Source organism: Rhinatrema bivittatum, chromosome 18 (genome assembly GCF_901001135.1).
Source record: "Rhinatrema bivittatum chromosome 18, aRhiBiv1.1, whole genome shotgun sequence".
Classification (NCBI taxonomy): Eukaryota; Metazoa; Chordata; class Amphibia; order Gymnophiona; family Rhinatrematidae; genus Rhinatrema; species Rhinatrema bivittatum.
In genome coordinates, this window is record NC_042632.1 from 57,305,534 (window position 1) to 57,319,302 (window position 13,769).

General features: G+C 41.7%; 1 protein-coding gene across 1 annotated transcript in view; it reads right to left on the reverse strand.

Annotated features, from left to right (window-relative positions):
* KDM3B (lysine demethylase 3B) overlaps positions 1-13,769 on the reverse strand; it is a 278,360-nt gene that overhangs the window by 56,907 nt on the left and 207,684 nt on the right. The window contains 1 exon segment of the mRNA XM_029583992.1: positions 11,116-11,246. Within this exon segment, the coding sequence (XP_029439852.1) occupies positions 11,116-11,246 (131 nt within the window).

A 13,769-nucleotide genomic window follows, 5' to 3' on the forward strand; every position in this document is an offset into this window, starting at 1 on the left:
GCAAAGAGGTGCCAAGTAAAGAAAACAGGAAAAAGCAAAAGTACTGGCAAGTTAGATGCAAAACACTGATAAAGCAAGCAAAAAGTGAATTTGAATATAAACTGGCCATAGAGGCAAACACTCAGAATAAAAGCTTTTTCAAACACATCCATAGCAGGAAGTCTGTGAGGGAGTTGCCTGGACTGTTAGATGATTGAGGGGTTAAAGGGGCACTTAGAAGAGAAACAAAAATGAAAATGCAGATATATTACTAGTAATCTGTAACCATTCTTTATAATCATCTAATGTACTGAGGACTGGAAGGTGACCCATATAATGCCAATTTTTAAAAAGGGCTCCAGGGATAATCTTGGAAACTATAGACCAGTGTGAGCCTGATTTCAATGCCAGGAATACTGTAGAAACTATTCTAAAGAACAGAGTCACAGAAAGACATGGTTTAATGGTATACAGAAAACATGCATTTTGATAACATTCTTCATAAGAGACTCAGAGAAAATTAAAAAGTCATGAAATAGGAGGCAATGTCCTACTGTGGACTGCAAACTTGCTCAAAGATAAGAAACAGATCATAGGACTTAATGATCAGTTTTCTCAGTGAAGGATGTGTACTGGGACTGGTACTTTTTAATATATAAATGAGCAAGTGAGGAGATCAAATTTGCAAACGAGAAGATTATTCCGAATTTTTAAATCACAAATGGATTATGAGAAATTGCAGGAGCACCTTGCGAGACAGGGAGATTGGGCATCCAAATGCAAGGAGAAATTTAATGTGGACAAGAAAAGTGATACACATGGGAAAAGGAACCCAAGCTATAATTACATGATGATGTACTCCATATCAGGAATTATCACCCAGAAAAGGATCTAGGTGTCATCATGGACAATACTTAGAAATTTGTGGCTCAGTGTGTGCCGGCAGTCAAAAAACGCAAACAGAATTTAGGAATTAGCAGCTATGAATGGAGAATAAACAGAAAGGTCAAACCTCTGTATTGCTCTACAGTAAGACAATACCTAGAGTACTGTGTACAATTATGGTCACGGCATCTCCAAAAAGATTTAGCTGTAAGAGCAACCAAAATGATAAAGGGGTAGGACAGCTCCCTAAGAACACAGAACATGCCGTACTGGATCAGACCAAGGATTTATCAAGCCCAGCATCCTGTCTCCAATAGCAGCCAATCCAAGTCACAAGTACCTGGCAAGCACCCAAACATTAAACAGATCCTATGCTACTGATGCTGGCAACAAGCAGTAAAGGAAAATTGGTTCTTACCTGCTAATTTTTGTTCCTGTAGTACCACGGATCAGTCCAGACAGCGGGGTTGTGTCCCCCCTTCCAGCAGATGGAGTCAGAGAAAAAAATAACTGAAAGGCATAACATTTATGGGCATAGCTCACCCTGCGCTCCTCGGTATAAACATTAACAAAGCAGAAAAAGAAATCGAATAAGGTCAAGCAAGCAACAATTCAACAGTAATAAGGTAATGCCAATTTGGAACAGTGTTATACATAGCTCTTAACAATTGTGAAAATAACATCCGGTGCCTTATGAATCCTTTATGTAATACTTCTGTAGGATAAAAAGGCATTTACCAGCACTGCAAAAGGAAAAAGACTACGAGCGGACTGAAAAAGTAGACCGGGATGGAGTCTGGACTGATCCGTGGTACTACAGGAACAAACATTAGCAGGAAAGAACCAATTTTCCACTGCTTGTTGCCAGCATCAGTAGCATGGGATCTGTTTAATGTTTGGGTACTGGCCAATCCAAGTTACAAATACCTGGCAAGCACCCAAACATTAAACAGATCCCATGCTACTGATGCTGGCAACAAGCAGTGGCTATTCCCTATTAACAGCACTTTATGGACTTCTAATCCAGGAACTTATCCAAACCTTTTTTAAACCCAGCTACACTAACTGCCTTAACCACATCCTCTGGCAACAAATTCCAGAGCTTAATTTTGCATTGAGTGAAAATGAATTTTCTCCAATTTGTTTTAAATGTGCAACTTGATAACTTATGGTGTGCTCCCTAGTCCTTGTATTATCTGAAAGAGTAAGGAGAAATTATTACTTACCTGATAAGTTCCTTTCCTCTATTAAACATAGAAATGACGGCAGAAGACGACCAAATGGCCCATCCAGTCTGCCCAACAAGCTTTCACACTTATTCTTCTCATATTTATCTGTTACTCTTGGCCCTTATTGGTAACTTTTTGGTTCCAATTTCCTTCCCCGCTGCCACTGATGTAGAGAGCAGTGCTGGAGCCGCATCAAAGTAAAGTATCCAACTTAATTGGTTAGGGGTAGTAACCGCCACAATAAGCAAGCTACTCCCATGCTTATTTGTTTATCCAGCCTGTGCAATTCAGTCCTTGTTGGTTGTTGTCTGAATATAAATCCTCTTTTCTTCTTAAGGGCAGGTCAATCCCCATGAGTGAGTTATACACCTCTGTCAGCAGATGGAGACGGAGCAAAAGCTGATGTCACAGCCATACAGTCCCACCCCAACACGAGCCTGCCAGTATTCTCTAGAAAAGCCAAACTGTGGACAAAACTGATTACACTTAAACATTACAATTAACAATCAAACACTAAGCTCAGCCAAAATAAGGAACATAGCTAGTAAACTAAGAGCTAGAGAGCCACTTACCAGTTTTCAATGAAGAGCAAAGCTCGCCCGAAGAAAGGCTAACCACAAGCTAAAACATCGGCAGTCCAAGGATAGGTTAGGGATTGACCTGCCATTATTAGAGGAAGTGAAATTATCAAGTAAGTAGTCATTTTTCCTTCCTCAGTGTTTGCGCAGGAAAATCCCCACGAGTGAGATATACCAAAGCTTTACCACCTCCAAGTGGAAATGCTTGGAAGTGGTGTGCAAAGATGATCATTTTGCTGCTCAGCAAATTTCAGCATGTGACAACAAACGAAGCTCCACCCACAATACCGCCTGAGCCCTCATGGAATACGGTTTAACCTGTTTCAGCAAAGTCACCTGAGCAGCCACATAGGCTGCCGTAATGACTTTCTTATCCCAGCTGGCTATCGTTGTCCACATCGCTGGTGCTCCCTGTTTATCTCCACCATACAGCACAAACAGGCAATCAGACTTCCACATACGTTTAATCATCTCCAAGTACCGCAGTAAATGAAACAACGTCCAAGGAACACAGAAGATGGTACTCAGCTTCATCTCTGTCCCTGTCCAAAGCAGGCAGGGAAATGGACTAGTTTAAATGAAACTCCAAAACCACCTTTGGCAAAAAAGAGGGCACAGTCTGAAGCTGAACCGCACCGGGAGTCATACAGAGAAAAGGCTCAGGGCAGGAAAAAGTCTGCAGCTCAGACACCCAACGTGCTGAACAGATTGCTTCCAAAAAACCTGTCTTCAGGTTAAGCAGCTGCAATGAAAGTACGCAGCGGTCTAAAGGTTGGACCTGCCATGAATTCAAGGACCAGGTTAAGATCCCACAAAGGCACCGGAAGCTGCCCTGGGGGTGGGCCAGCATGTTTAACTCCCTGCAACAAACGGGAAATGTTCGGATGGGGAGACAAAGACCCTCCCATTGACTCTTTCCCTATAACAAGCCAGTGCTGCAACTTGAACGGGTAGATGTGAATTGGTTATTTACTCTTCTAGATAATAGAAAGACTAGGGGGCACTCCATGAAGTTAGCATGTGGCACATTTAAGACTAATCAGAGAAAGTTCTTTTTCACTCAACGCACAATTAAACTCTGGAATTTGTTGCCAGAGGATGTGGTTAGTGCAGTTAGTGTAGCTGTGTTTAAAAAAGGATTGGATAAGTTCTTGGAGGAGAAGTCCATTGCCTGCTATTGATTAAGCTGACTTAGAAAATAGCCACTGCTATTACTAGCAACGATAACATGGAATAGACTTAGTTTTTGGGTACTTGCCAGGTTCTTATGGCCTGGATTGGCCACTGTTGGAAACAGGATGCTGGGCTTGATGGACCCTTGGTCTGACCCAGTATGGCATGTTCTTATGTTCTTCAAGGTGTTAAGGGCCAAACCCTTAAGAAAGCCGTCCTGTAAAAGTTCCAAAATCAAAGAAATATCCACCATGAGCAGTTGAGTAACTTGCTCAGGCCTAAAGACCCTCCAAACTCTAACATAAGCTAGAGAAGTAGAAAATTTCCAGGCCCGAAGAAGAGTTCAAATTACAGCAGGAGAATAACCGTGCTTCAACAACCAAGCCCTTTCAATGGCCAAACCATAAGATAGAATCTACCTGGATTCTCTTGCAGAATGGGTCTGACATAAAAGATTCGTCCGAAACGGTAGCCAGAGGGGACTGCCCATCAGAGGACTCTGGAGATCGTTGTACCAAGGCCTTCAAGCCCAATCCAGAGCAACTAAAAGGACAGTGTTGGTTTGACTTGCAATCTTCTGTACCAGCCTGCCTATCAATGGCCAGGGCGGAAACGCATACAGCAGGGTGCCACATGACCACTCCTGAACGACAGCATCTATGCCCATCGTGTTTGGGTCCCACCTGTGACCAAAGTGTGGAACCTTCGTGTTGTTGAAGGTCGCCAACAGATCTAGATTTGGTAGGCTCCAGCGGTTCACCAGGAGCCTAAAGATCTCGTCCGCCAGCTCCCATTCTCCTGGGTCCAAGCTTCTCCTGCTGAGGAAATTGGCTCTAGTATTGTCCTTTCCGGAAATATAAGAGGTGGATCTGCTTAGAAGATGCTGCTCCGTCCACAATGTAAGCACATCTATCTCCTCCAACACCTGTTTACTCTTGGTTCCATCTTGATGATTGATGTAAACCACTGTAGTAGCATTGTCGGACATTATCTGGTCTGCCCAAGTCTGTTCTGCTGCATTCCAGCGCCCTTTTACTGCTAACTCCTGACAGTGAGCCCTCCAGCCCTGGAAGCTCGCATCTGTTGTAGGCACCAATCAATCCGGCATCTTCAGGGAAACCCCCTTCCTGAGATGATTTGCCTGGAACCACCTGTACAACTGGATCCTCACCTCTAACAAAAGGAGCAGCCTCACCACATAGTTCTGCGACTGCCGTCTCCATTGGGAGAGCAATGCGTGCTGAAGAGGGCGCATATGAGACCTCGCCCAAGGAACCACTTCCAACACAGCAGCCATCAACTCCAGGACCTGCAGATAAAAAGACACAGTTGGATGACAGAATTTCGCAGGGATCGAGCTTGCATCATCAACCTGTGAATACGAGACTCCGGCAGAATACTCTGCCCTGCCTTGTATCGAACTGAGCCCCGAGATACTCCATGGTCTGAGACGGCTGCAAACTGCTTTTGGCCAGATTCACCACCCAGCCTAGCTCCTGTAGTAAGGAAACCACCTTGTAGGAAGTGCAAAGACTCTCTTGCACATCCTTGGTTCGAATCAACCAGTCGTCCAGATAGGGTGGAACTAGAATGCCCTCGCCCTCCACTACCACCATTCTGACTTGGGTGCCTTGGCTAGCCCGAAAGACAAGGCTTGAAACTGGTAATAACGATTCAGAATAGCAAACCGGAGGAACCACTGTTCCCGATGGATGGGACTATATAGCTATGACTCCATTAGATCTAGAGACGTGAGGTACTCCTCTGCTTCTGCTGCCATTATAACAGAATGCACTGTTTCAATCCTGAAATGCATGATTCGTAAATGTTGGTTGACGCCCTTGAGATCCAATATGGGCCAGAACAACCCTTCCTTCTTGGGCACAACTAAAAGGGAATAGTGGCCTGTATTTCGCTGCGATTCGGAAATGGGAATCACTGCATTCAGGGTCAACAGCCTTTGTAACGTCACTTCCACTTCTTCCCTCTTCTGACTGGAGTTGCAAGGAGAGAATATAAAAGCATCCAGAGGAATGCGGCAAAATTCAAGAGCATACCCATCCCACACCATTTCAAGAATCCTTTGATCCGAAGTATGATGGACCCACCTGTGATAAAACTAGGATAGGTGATCACCTATTTTCTGCACAACCAGGTGATCCTGCACACCTTCATTGGTAAGAAAGAGGGGCTGCACCTCCAGAGCCTGCATCCTTTCAAGGTCCTTGGGGGCAAAAGGACAGACCTGTGGACAGTTCCTCTGGGAAGAACCTCTCCTATAAGGCTGAAAGTGCCAGTAGTCTAGAGAGCAGCCACCTGCCCGAAAAGACAGGGCAACAGGTTTCTTGTCCTCTGGCAAAACAAGGGACCTGGGTTTCTCCCCATTTACTTGCCAATTTTTCTCATTCACTGGCAAACAAAAGCGAGCTCTTGAAGAGCAGCTTGGTTAGATTGACCTTTAAAATAGTATTGCTGACTAGTTGCACAGCCACATCTGCTGCCTGGTCGCAATAACCAAAACTCCTCCTCTGGCAGCTGGGCAAATCAAGTCAAAGCCCTCATCAGAAGGCAGCCCCCGGTTCTATCATAGGTTCAAAATCGGACATGGCACTAGCAGAATCTTGACAAAGGTGCGAGGTAGCCCAAGCTACCAAAGCACAACAAGAAGCAATTTGTAAGTTCATCATCACTGCCTCAAAGCCTTGATTTAGGATAGCCTCAACCCTTCTATCCTGAGCATTCTTCAATGCCACACCTCCTTCTACTGGGATGATGGTACGTTTCGTGACAGAACACACCAAGGCATCCACTTTAGGGAAAAGCAACTGCTCTCTGGCCTGCGGATCCAAGGGATATAAACCCGCCAAGATACATTCTCCATTAAAGAATGCATCTGGCTTGCTCCACTCCAGATCGATCAATTCTTGGATTGCCTCCAGGAGGGGAAAAACAAGAAGCCTTGCGTAGGGTGACCAAAATGGAATCCTTCTTCTGCATCCCCAAGGAGTCAGACCCAGCCAATCCAAGAGTCTTCAAGATCGAAATATCAAGTTCGGCAACACATCTCTATAAAAGAAATGGACAAGAGTTCTATAAGGCTCCAAAATCTGGGGGAATCTCCCCTTCCTCACTGACAGAACCACCATCATCATTATTGGTATCATCCTGATCCACTTGCTTTAGCCTTAAACTTTGTTGTGCCACGGTGCTTGACTGTGGAGACACGCGGAGGAGCACTCAGAGTGCATGGACATAAGAATATATTAATATAAGAAATTGCCATACTGGATCAGATCAAGGGTCCATCAAGCCCAGTATCCTGTTTCCAACAATAGCCAATCCAGGCTACAAGTACCTGGCAAGAACCCAAACACTAAGTAGATTCCATGTTACTGATGCCAGTAATTGCAATGGCTATTCTCTAAGTCAACTTGATTAATAGCAGTTAATGGACTTCTCCAAGAACATATCCAAATCTTTTTTAAACCCAGCTATGCTAACTGCACTAACCACATCCTCTGACAACAAATTCCAGAGCTTAATTGTATGTTGAGTGAAAAAGAATTTTCTTCAATTATTTATAAATGTGCTACTTGCTAACTTTATGAAGTTCCCCCTAATCGTCCTATTATCCGAAAGAGTAAATAACAGATTCATGTTTACCCATTCTAGACCTCTCATGATTTTAAAGACCTCTATTGTATCCCGCCTCAGTCATCTCTTTCCCAAGCTGAATAGCCCTAACCTCTTTAGCCTTTTCTCATAAGGGAGCTGTTCCTTCCCCTTTATTTTGGTCGCCCTTCTCCGTAGCTTCTTCACTGCAACTATATCGTTTTAGAGATGTGTCGATCAGAATTGTGAACAGTACTCAAGGTGCGGACTTCACCAGGGAGTGATACAGAGACGTTTTGAAATTTTCCATTTTATTCACCATTCCCTTCTTAATTATTCACTATTCCCTTCCTAATAATTCCTAAAATTCTGTTTGCTTTTTTGACTGCCGCAGCACATTAAGCCAACGATTTCAACGTGTTATCCACTATGATGCCTAGATCTTTTTCCTGGGTGGTAGCTCCTAAAATAGAACCTAACACTGTGTAACTACAGCCTGAGTTATTTTCCCTATATGCATCAACTTGCACTTGTCCACATTAAATTTTATCTGCCATTTGGATGCCCAATCTTCCAGTCTCGCAAAGTCCTCCTGCAATTTATCACAATCTGCTTGTGATTTAACTACTCTGAATAACTTTGTATCTGCAAAATTCATTACCTTACTCGTTATATTCCTTTCTAGGTTATTTATAAGTATATTGAAAAGTTCCAGTCCAAGTACAGATCCCTGAGAAACTCACTGTGTACCCTTTCCACTGAGAAGTGAAAGAGGCTAAAAATTGTAAGAAGGATCTATCTGAAGAAAATAGGATAAAACATAAGCATTGTCAAGTTAAGTGTAAAACACTGATAAGACAGGCGAAGACAGAATTTGAAACGAAGTTGGCCATAGAGGCAAAAACTCATAATAAAAACATTTTAAAATATATCCGAAGCAAGAAACCTGTGAGGGAGTGGGATGGACCGTTAGATGACAGAGGGGTTAAAGGGGTTCTTAGGGAAGATAAGGCCATTGGTTTTCAAGGGTGTTGAGTCAGATGAACTGAACCAAATCACTGTGAACCTGGAAGATGGAGTACGCCAGATTGACAAACTAAAGAATAGCAAATCACCTGGACAGGATGGTATGCATCCTAGGGTACTGAAGGAACTAAAAAATGAAATTTCTGATCTATTAGTTAAAATTTGTAACCTATCATTAAAATCATCCATTGTACCTGAAGAGTGGAGGGTGGCTAGTGTAACCCAAATATTTAAAAAGGGCTTCAGGGGTGATACAGGAAACTATAGACCAGTGGAGCCTGACCTCAGTGCCGGGAAAAAATAGTGGAAAGTATTCTAAAGATCAAAATCGTAGAGCATATAGAAAGACATGGTTTAATGAAACACAGTCAACATGGATTTATCCAAGGGAAGAGCCTTGCCTAACAAATCTGCTTCATTTTTTTGAAGGGGTTAATAAACATGTGGATAAAGGTGAACCAGTATTTATATAGTGTATTTGGATATTCAGAAGGCATTTGACAAAGTCTCTCATGAGAGGCTTCTAAGAAAACTAAAATGTCATGGGATAGGAGGCGACGTCCTTTTGTGGATTACAAACTGGTTAAGACAGGAAACAGAGAATAGGATTAAATGGTCAATTTTCTCAGTGGAAAAGGGTAAACAGTGGAGTGCCTCAGGGTTCTGTATTTGGACCGGTGCTTTTCAATATATTTATAAATGATCTGGAAAACAATACGAGTGAGATTATCAAATTTGCTGATGATACAAAATTATTCAGAGTAGTTAAATTACAAGTGGATTGTGATAACATTACAGGAGGACCTTGTGAGTCTGGAAGATTGAGCATCCAAATGGCAGATGAAATTTAATGTGGACAAGTGCAAGGGTGTTGCATATAGGGAAAAATAATCCATGCTGAAGTTACACGATGTTGGGTTCCATATTAGGCGCTACCACCCAGGAAAGAGATCTACAGCGTCATAGTGGATAATATATTGAAATTGTCGGTTCAGTGTGCTGCAGAAGTCAAAAAAGCAAACAGAATGTTACGAATTATTAAGAAGGGAATGGTTAACAAAATAGAAAATGTCATAATGCCTCTGTATCGCTCCATGGTGAGACCGCACCTTGAATCCTGTGTACAATTCTGTCGCCGCATCTCAAAAAAGATATAGTTGCGATGGAGAAGGTACAGAGAAGCGCAACCAAAATGATAAAGGGGATGGAACAGCTCCCCTATGAGGAAAGGCTGAAGAGGTTAGGGCTGTTCAGCTTGGAGAAGAGGCGACTGAGGACTTTAAAATCATGAGAGTTCTTGAATGAGTAGATGTGAATTGGTTCTTTACACTTTCAGATAATAGAAGGACTAGGGGGCACTCCATGAAGTTAGCAAGTAGTACATTTAAGACTAACTGGAGAAAATTCTCTCTCACTCAACGCACAATTAAACTCTGGAATTTGTTGCCAGAGGATATGGTTAGTGCAGCTGGGTTTAAAAAAGGTTTGGATAAGTTCTTGCAGGAGAAGTCCATTAACGGCTATTAATCAAGTTGACTTAGGGAATGGCCACTGCTATTAATTGCATCAGTAGCATAGGATCTTCTTGGTGTTTGGGTACTTGCCAGGTTCTTGTGGCCTGGTTTGGCCTCTGTTGGAAACAGGATGCAGGGCTTGATGAACCCTTGGTCTGACCCAGCATGGCAATTTCTAATGTTCTTATCAAAACTTCTATAACAAAATAATTTGGAGTGATGAGACTAAAATTGAAGTTTATGGTCATAACCATAAACGTGAAGCATGGAGGTGGATCTCTGCGGTTTTGTGGGTTTGAGAGCTACAGCGGCACAGGGAATTTAATAAAAATTGATGGCAGGATGAATGCATCTTGCCATTAAATATTGGAGGAGAATTTGCATTCATCAGCCAGGAAGCTGCACATGGGGCGCACTTGGACTTTCTAATATGATAATCATCTGAAACATTAAGGCCAAGTCTATTCTTTGGTGGCTGCAGCAGAATAAAGTGAAGGTTCTGAAGTGGCCACCACAGTCTCCTGACGTCATCATCATTGAACCACTTTGGGGAGAACTCAAACATGCAGATCATACTAGATAACCAAAGAATTTACATGATCTGGAGTATTTTATCTAAGAGGCCACATGAGAAAATAGTGGGCCTCATTCACAACTACCAGAAAAGATTGCAAGCAGTCTGATGCAAAAGGGGGCAATACATGATATTGAGAACTAAGGGTAAGTAAACTTTTGAATAGGACCATTTTATTATTTCCTTTATTGCTATGGTTTAATGATTGTGTCATTCTGTGATGCATGAAATAGTTTAATTTAAAACCTTAAAAATAACAGATGTGTTTTATCTGATCTCTCTTTTTTTTTTAAAGTGCTATATATCTTACAAATTCTGCTGGGGTATGTAAACTTATGAGCACGACTGTATATGCGGATATTTTTAACTCACAACCGTCCTTGCAAAGTGTAGTTATGTAACATGCACGCAGCTTCCAAAGGGGAGGGGGGAGGGGAGATATGGAACTTTGTTTTCTTATAACACAATGCTGCTTTGCTCTTTTTTTTGGAGAACACATCACACTATGCTAGAATTTTGTTTAGCCTGATGATTCACTGACATACCATAAGCGTTGTACATTTTAGGACCTAGATCTGGCCGTACAAAATAGCTAGGTAACCTAGAAGCAAGATTCAATCTGCCATCTCTCTTGGTATATTCGGGGAGAGGGAGGTTCTCCATCAAATCTTCAAACCTAATCAAAGCAGAGAAAACAGGTTGATTAATTTGGGGTCCTTGATTTCCATGTAAGCAAAAAGGTTTTAGACAAAACAGATCTTTAAACTAATTTGTATTTACAGTTAGTTGTAAGGTTTTAGCATAAGCATATAAAGATTATGAAAAATCTGGGTTTCCGATATGATAGGGTTATTGATGCCCCATCCCCTTCTAATAATTCCTCTTAGCTTTCCCAAGTATACTATCAATTGTTCTGCCTTTAGCATCTTTAGAAATGAAAGGAAAAATTATATTTTGTTGTCCATCCACTTAAAACTTTAACAAATTATGAGTTTATTTTCCTAGATTCAATATCACATTTTTTAAAACTATTTATGATTTTTAAATAAAATACATAAAGTGGGAATAACACCATCATAGAGGTTACAATGTACAATTTAACAAGATGCAATATTAAGCAGAGTCACTTACTTGTAACAGATGTTTTCTAAAGACAGCAGGATATCAGGCCATACACGCGTGACATCAGATGGAGCCCAGTGTAGAACCTGGACTTAAAATCTTCTAGAGGCTTTGAACAATCCCCACTGAGCATGTACACCCTGCTATATATCCTCGTGGGAACCTTTAATCTATGAAATAGCTTAGAACTTGGGGACAACTCTAAGGGGAGGCAGGAGGATTTTGAGAGGATCAACATCCTCCAAGTCCAGCAGAACACTTGATATAAATATGCAACTTTACTTTCTCCAGAGACAAACAGGGGCGCAATCATCACTTGTGGGGTATCCCTAGCTATAGACTGTCCCAAATGAAAAAAGCAGAAAAAATAATCAGGAGCAGTGCCAATGGACAAAACTGCTTTTAAGAACATAAGAACATTGCCATACTGGGTCAGACCAAGGGTCCATCAAGCCCAGCATCCTGTTTCCAACAGTGGCCAATCCAGGCCCTAAGAACCTTTTAACAAAAAAAACCCTAAAAAGGGGAAGGATAAAAGCAAGTAAGTAGTTTTCCAATGTTGAATATTTAAAAAAAGTTTGTTTACTGTATTAAAAATACATATTTATTAGAAATACTTATACAAAATGTTTTACATACAATACATATTCATAAAAAAAATTTTTTTTATACAATTGATAAGAATTCCTCATAATCCCTCCTCAACCCTAGTCTGCAACTAATCTCACACTATGTTTCAGCACAATGCATTTTTTATTTATTTAAATGTTATATATATAGCTTATTGCCATTAAATAATGCATACACAAAATGCTTACAATTCAAATCACTTATTTGCTACATATGAGATTCATTCAGATTTCTGTTACTAAATGATACAGTACATTGCTGTGAATATACCATCAAAAGATACAGTGGGAAACTGACGGGGATAACAGATATGCGATTATACCATCAAAACCACACAGTGGGCAAACTAGAGTCATTAAAACATAACAACTTGGAAAAGAATTATCTTTTCAGCAATGTACTGTATCACCCCCGCTGGACCACTGACAAGTCTTTGGGGGGGGGGGGCAGGAGGGTGGGGGGTTGTAGTTAATTAACTTTAAAGGGTTGGGATGGGGTTTTTTGTTTTGTTTTTTTTTTCCCAATAAAGAGAACGATAAACATTTTCTGATCTGGGGAGTGGACAGAAATGACCCTCCCCAGACCCAAAAATGAAATGGGGACCATAAAAAATTTTATGCCCTCCCCTAATTTGCTCCATAAGATGCCCAGACGCCCAGGAATAGAGCCGTTTAAGCACACCATTATTTATTTATTTATTTATTTTCTGCTCTGAATCCTAGGTGCGTCTTATGGAGCGAAAAATACAGTATAAAAATAACATCTAAAAATAAAGTCGGCGAAACAATGTGACAAGGCGATAGCTAAAGCCAGAAGAATGCTGGGCTGCATAGAGAGAGGAATATAGAGTAAGAAAAGGGAAGTGATTATCCTCTTGTACAGGTCCTTGGTGAGGCCTCACCTGGAGTACTGTGTTCAGTTCTGGAGACAGTATCTCTAAAGAGACAAGATGGAGGCGGTCCAGAGAAGGGCGACCAAAAAGGTGGAGGGTCTTCATCAAATGACTTATGAGGAGAGATTGAAGAATCTAAATATGTACACCCTGGAGGAAAGGAGGAGCAGAGGTGATATGATACAGACTTTCAGATACTTGAAAGGTTTTAATGATCCAAAGACAACGACAAACCTTTTCCGTAGGAAAAAAATCAGCAGAACCAGAGGTCACGATTTGAAGCTCCAGGGCAGAAGACTTAGAACCAATGTCAGGAAGTATTTCTTCACAGAGAGGGTGCTGGATGCCTGGAATGCCCTTCCAGAGGAAGTGGTGAAGACCAGAACTGTGAAGGACTTCAAAGGGGCGTGGGATAAACACTGTGGATCCATAAAGTCTAGAGGACGTGAATGAAGAGTGGGTGGCTCGCGGGAATGACGGCTACCTGGAGATAATACCCTTATTCAATAAACATACATACAGTTAATGTGACTCCAACATTGCTCTAAGCTTCAA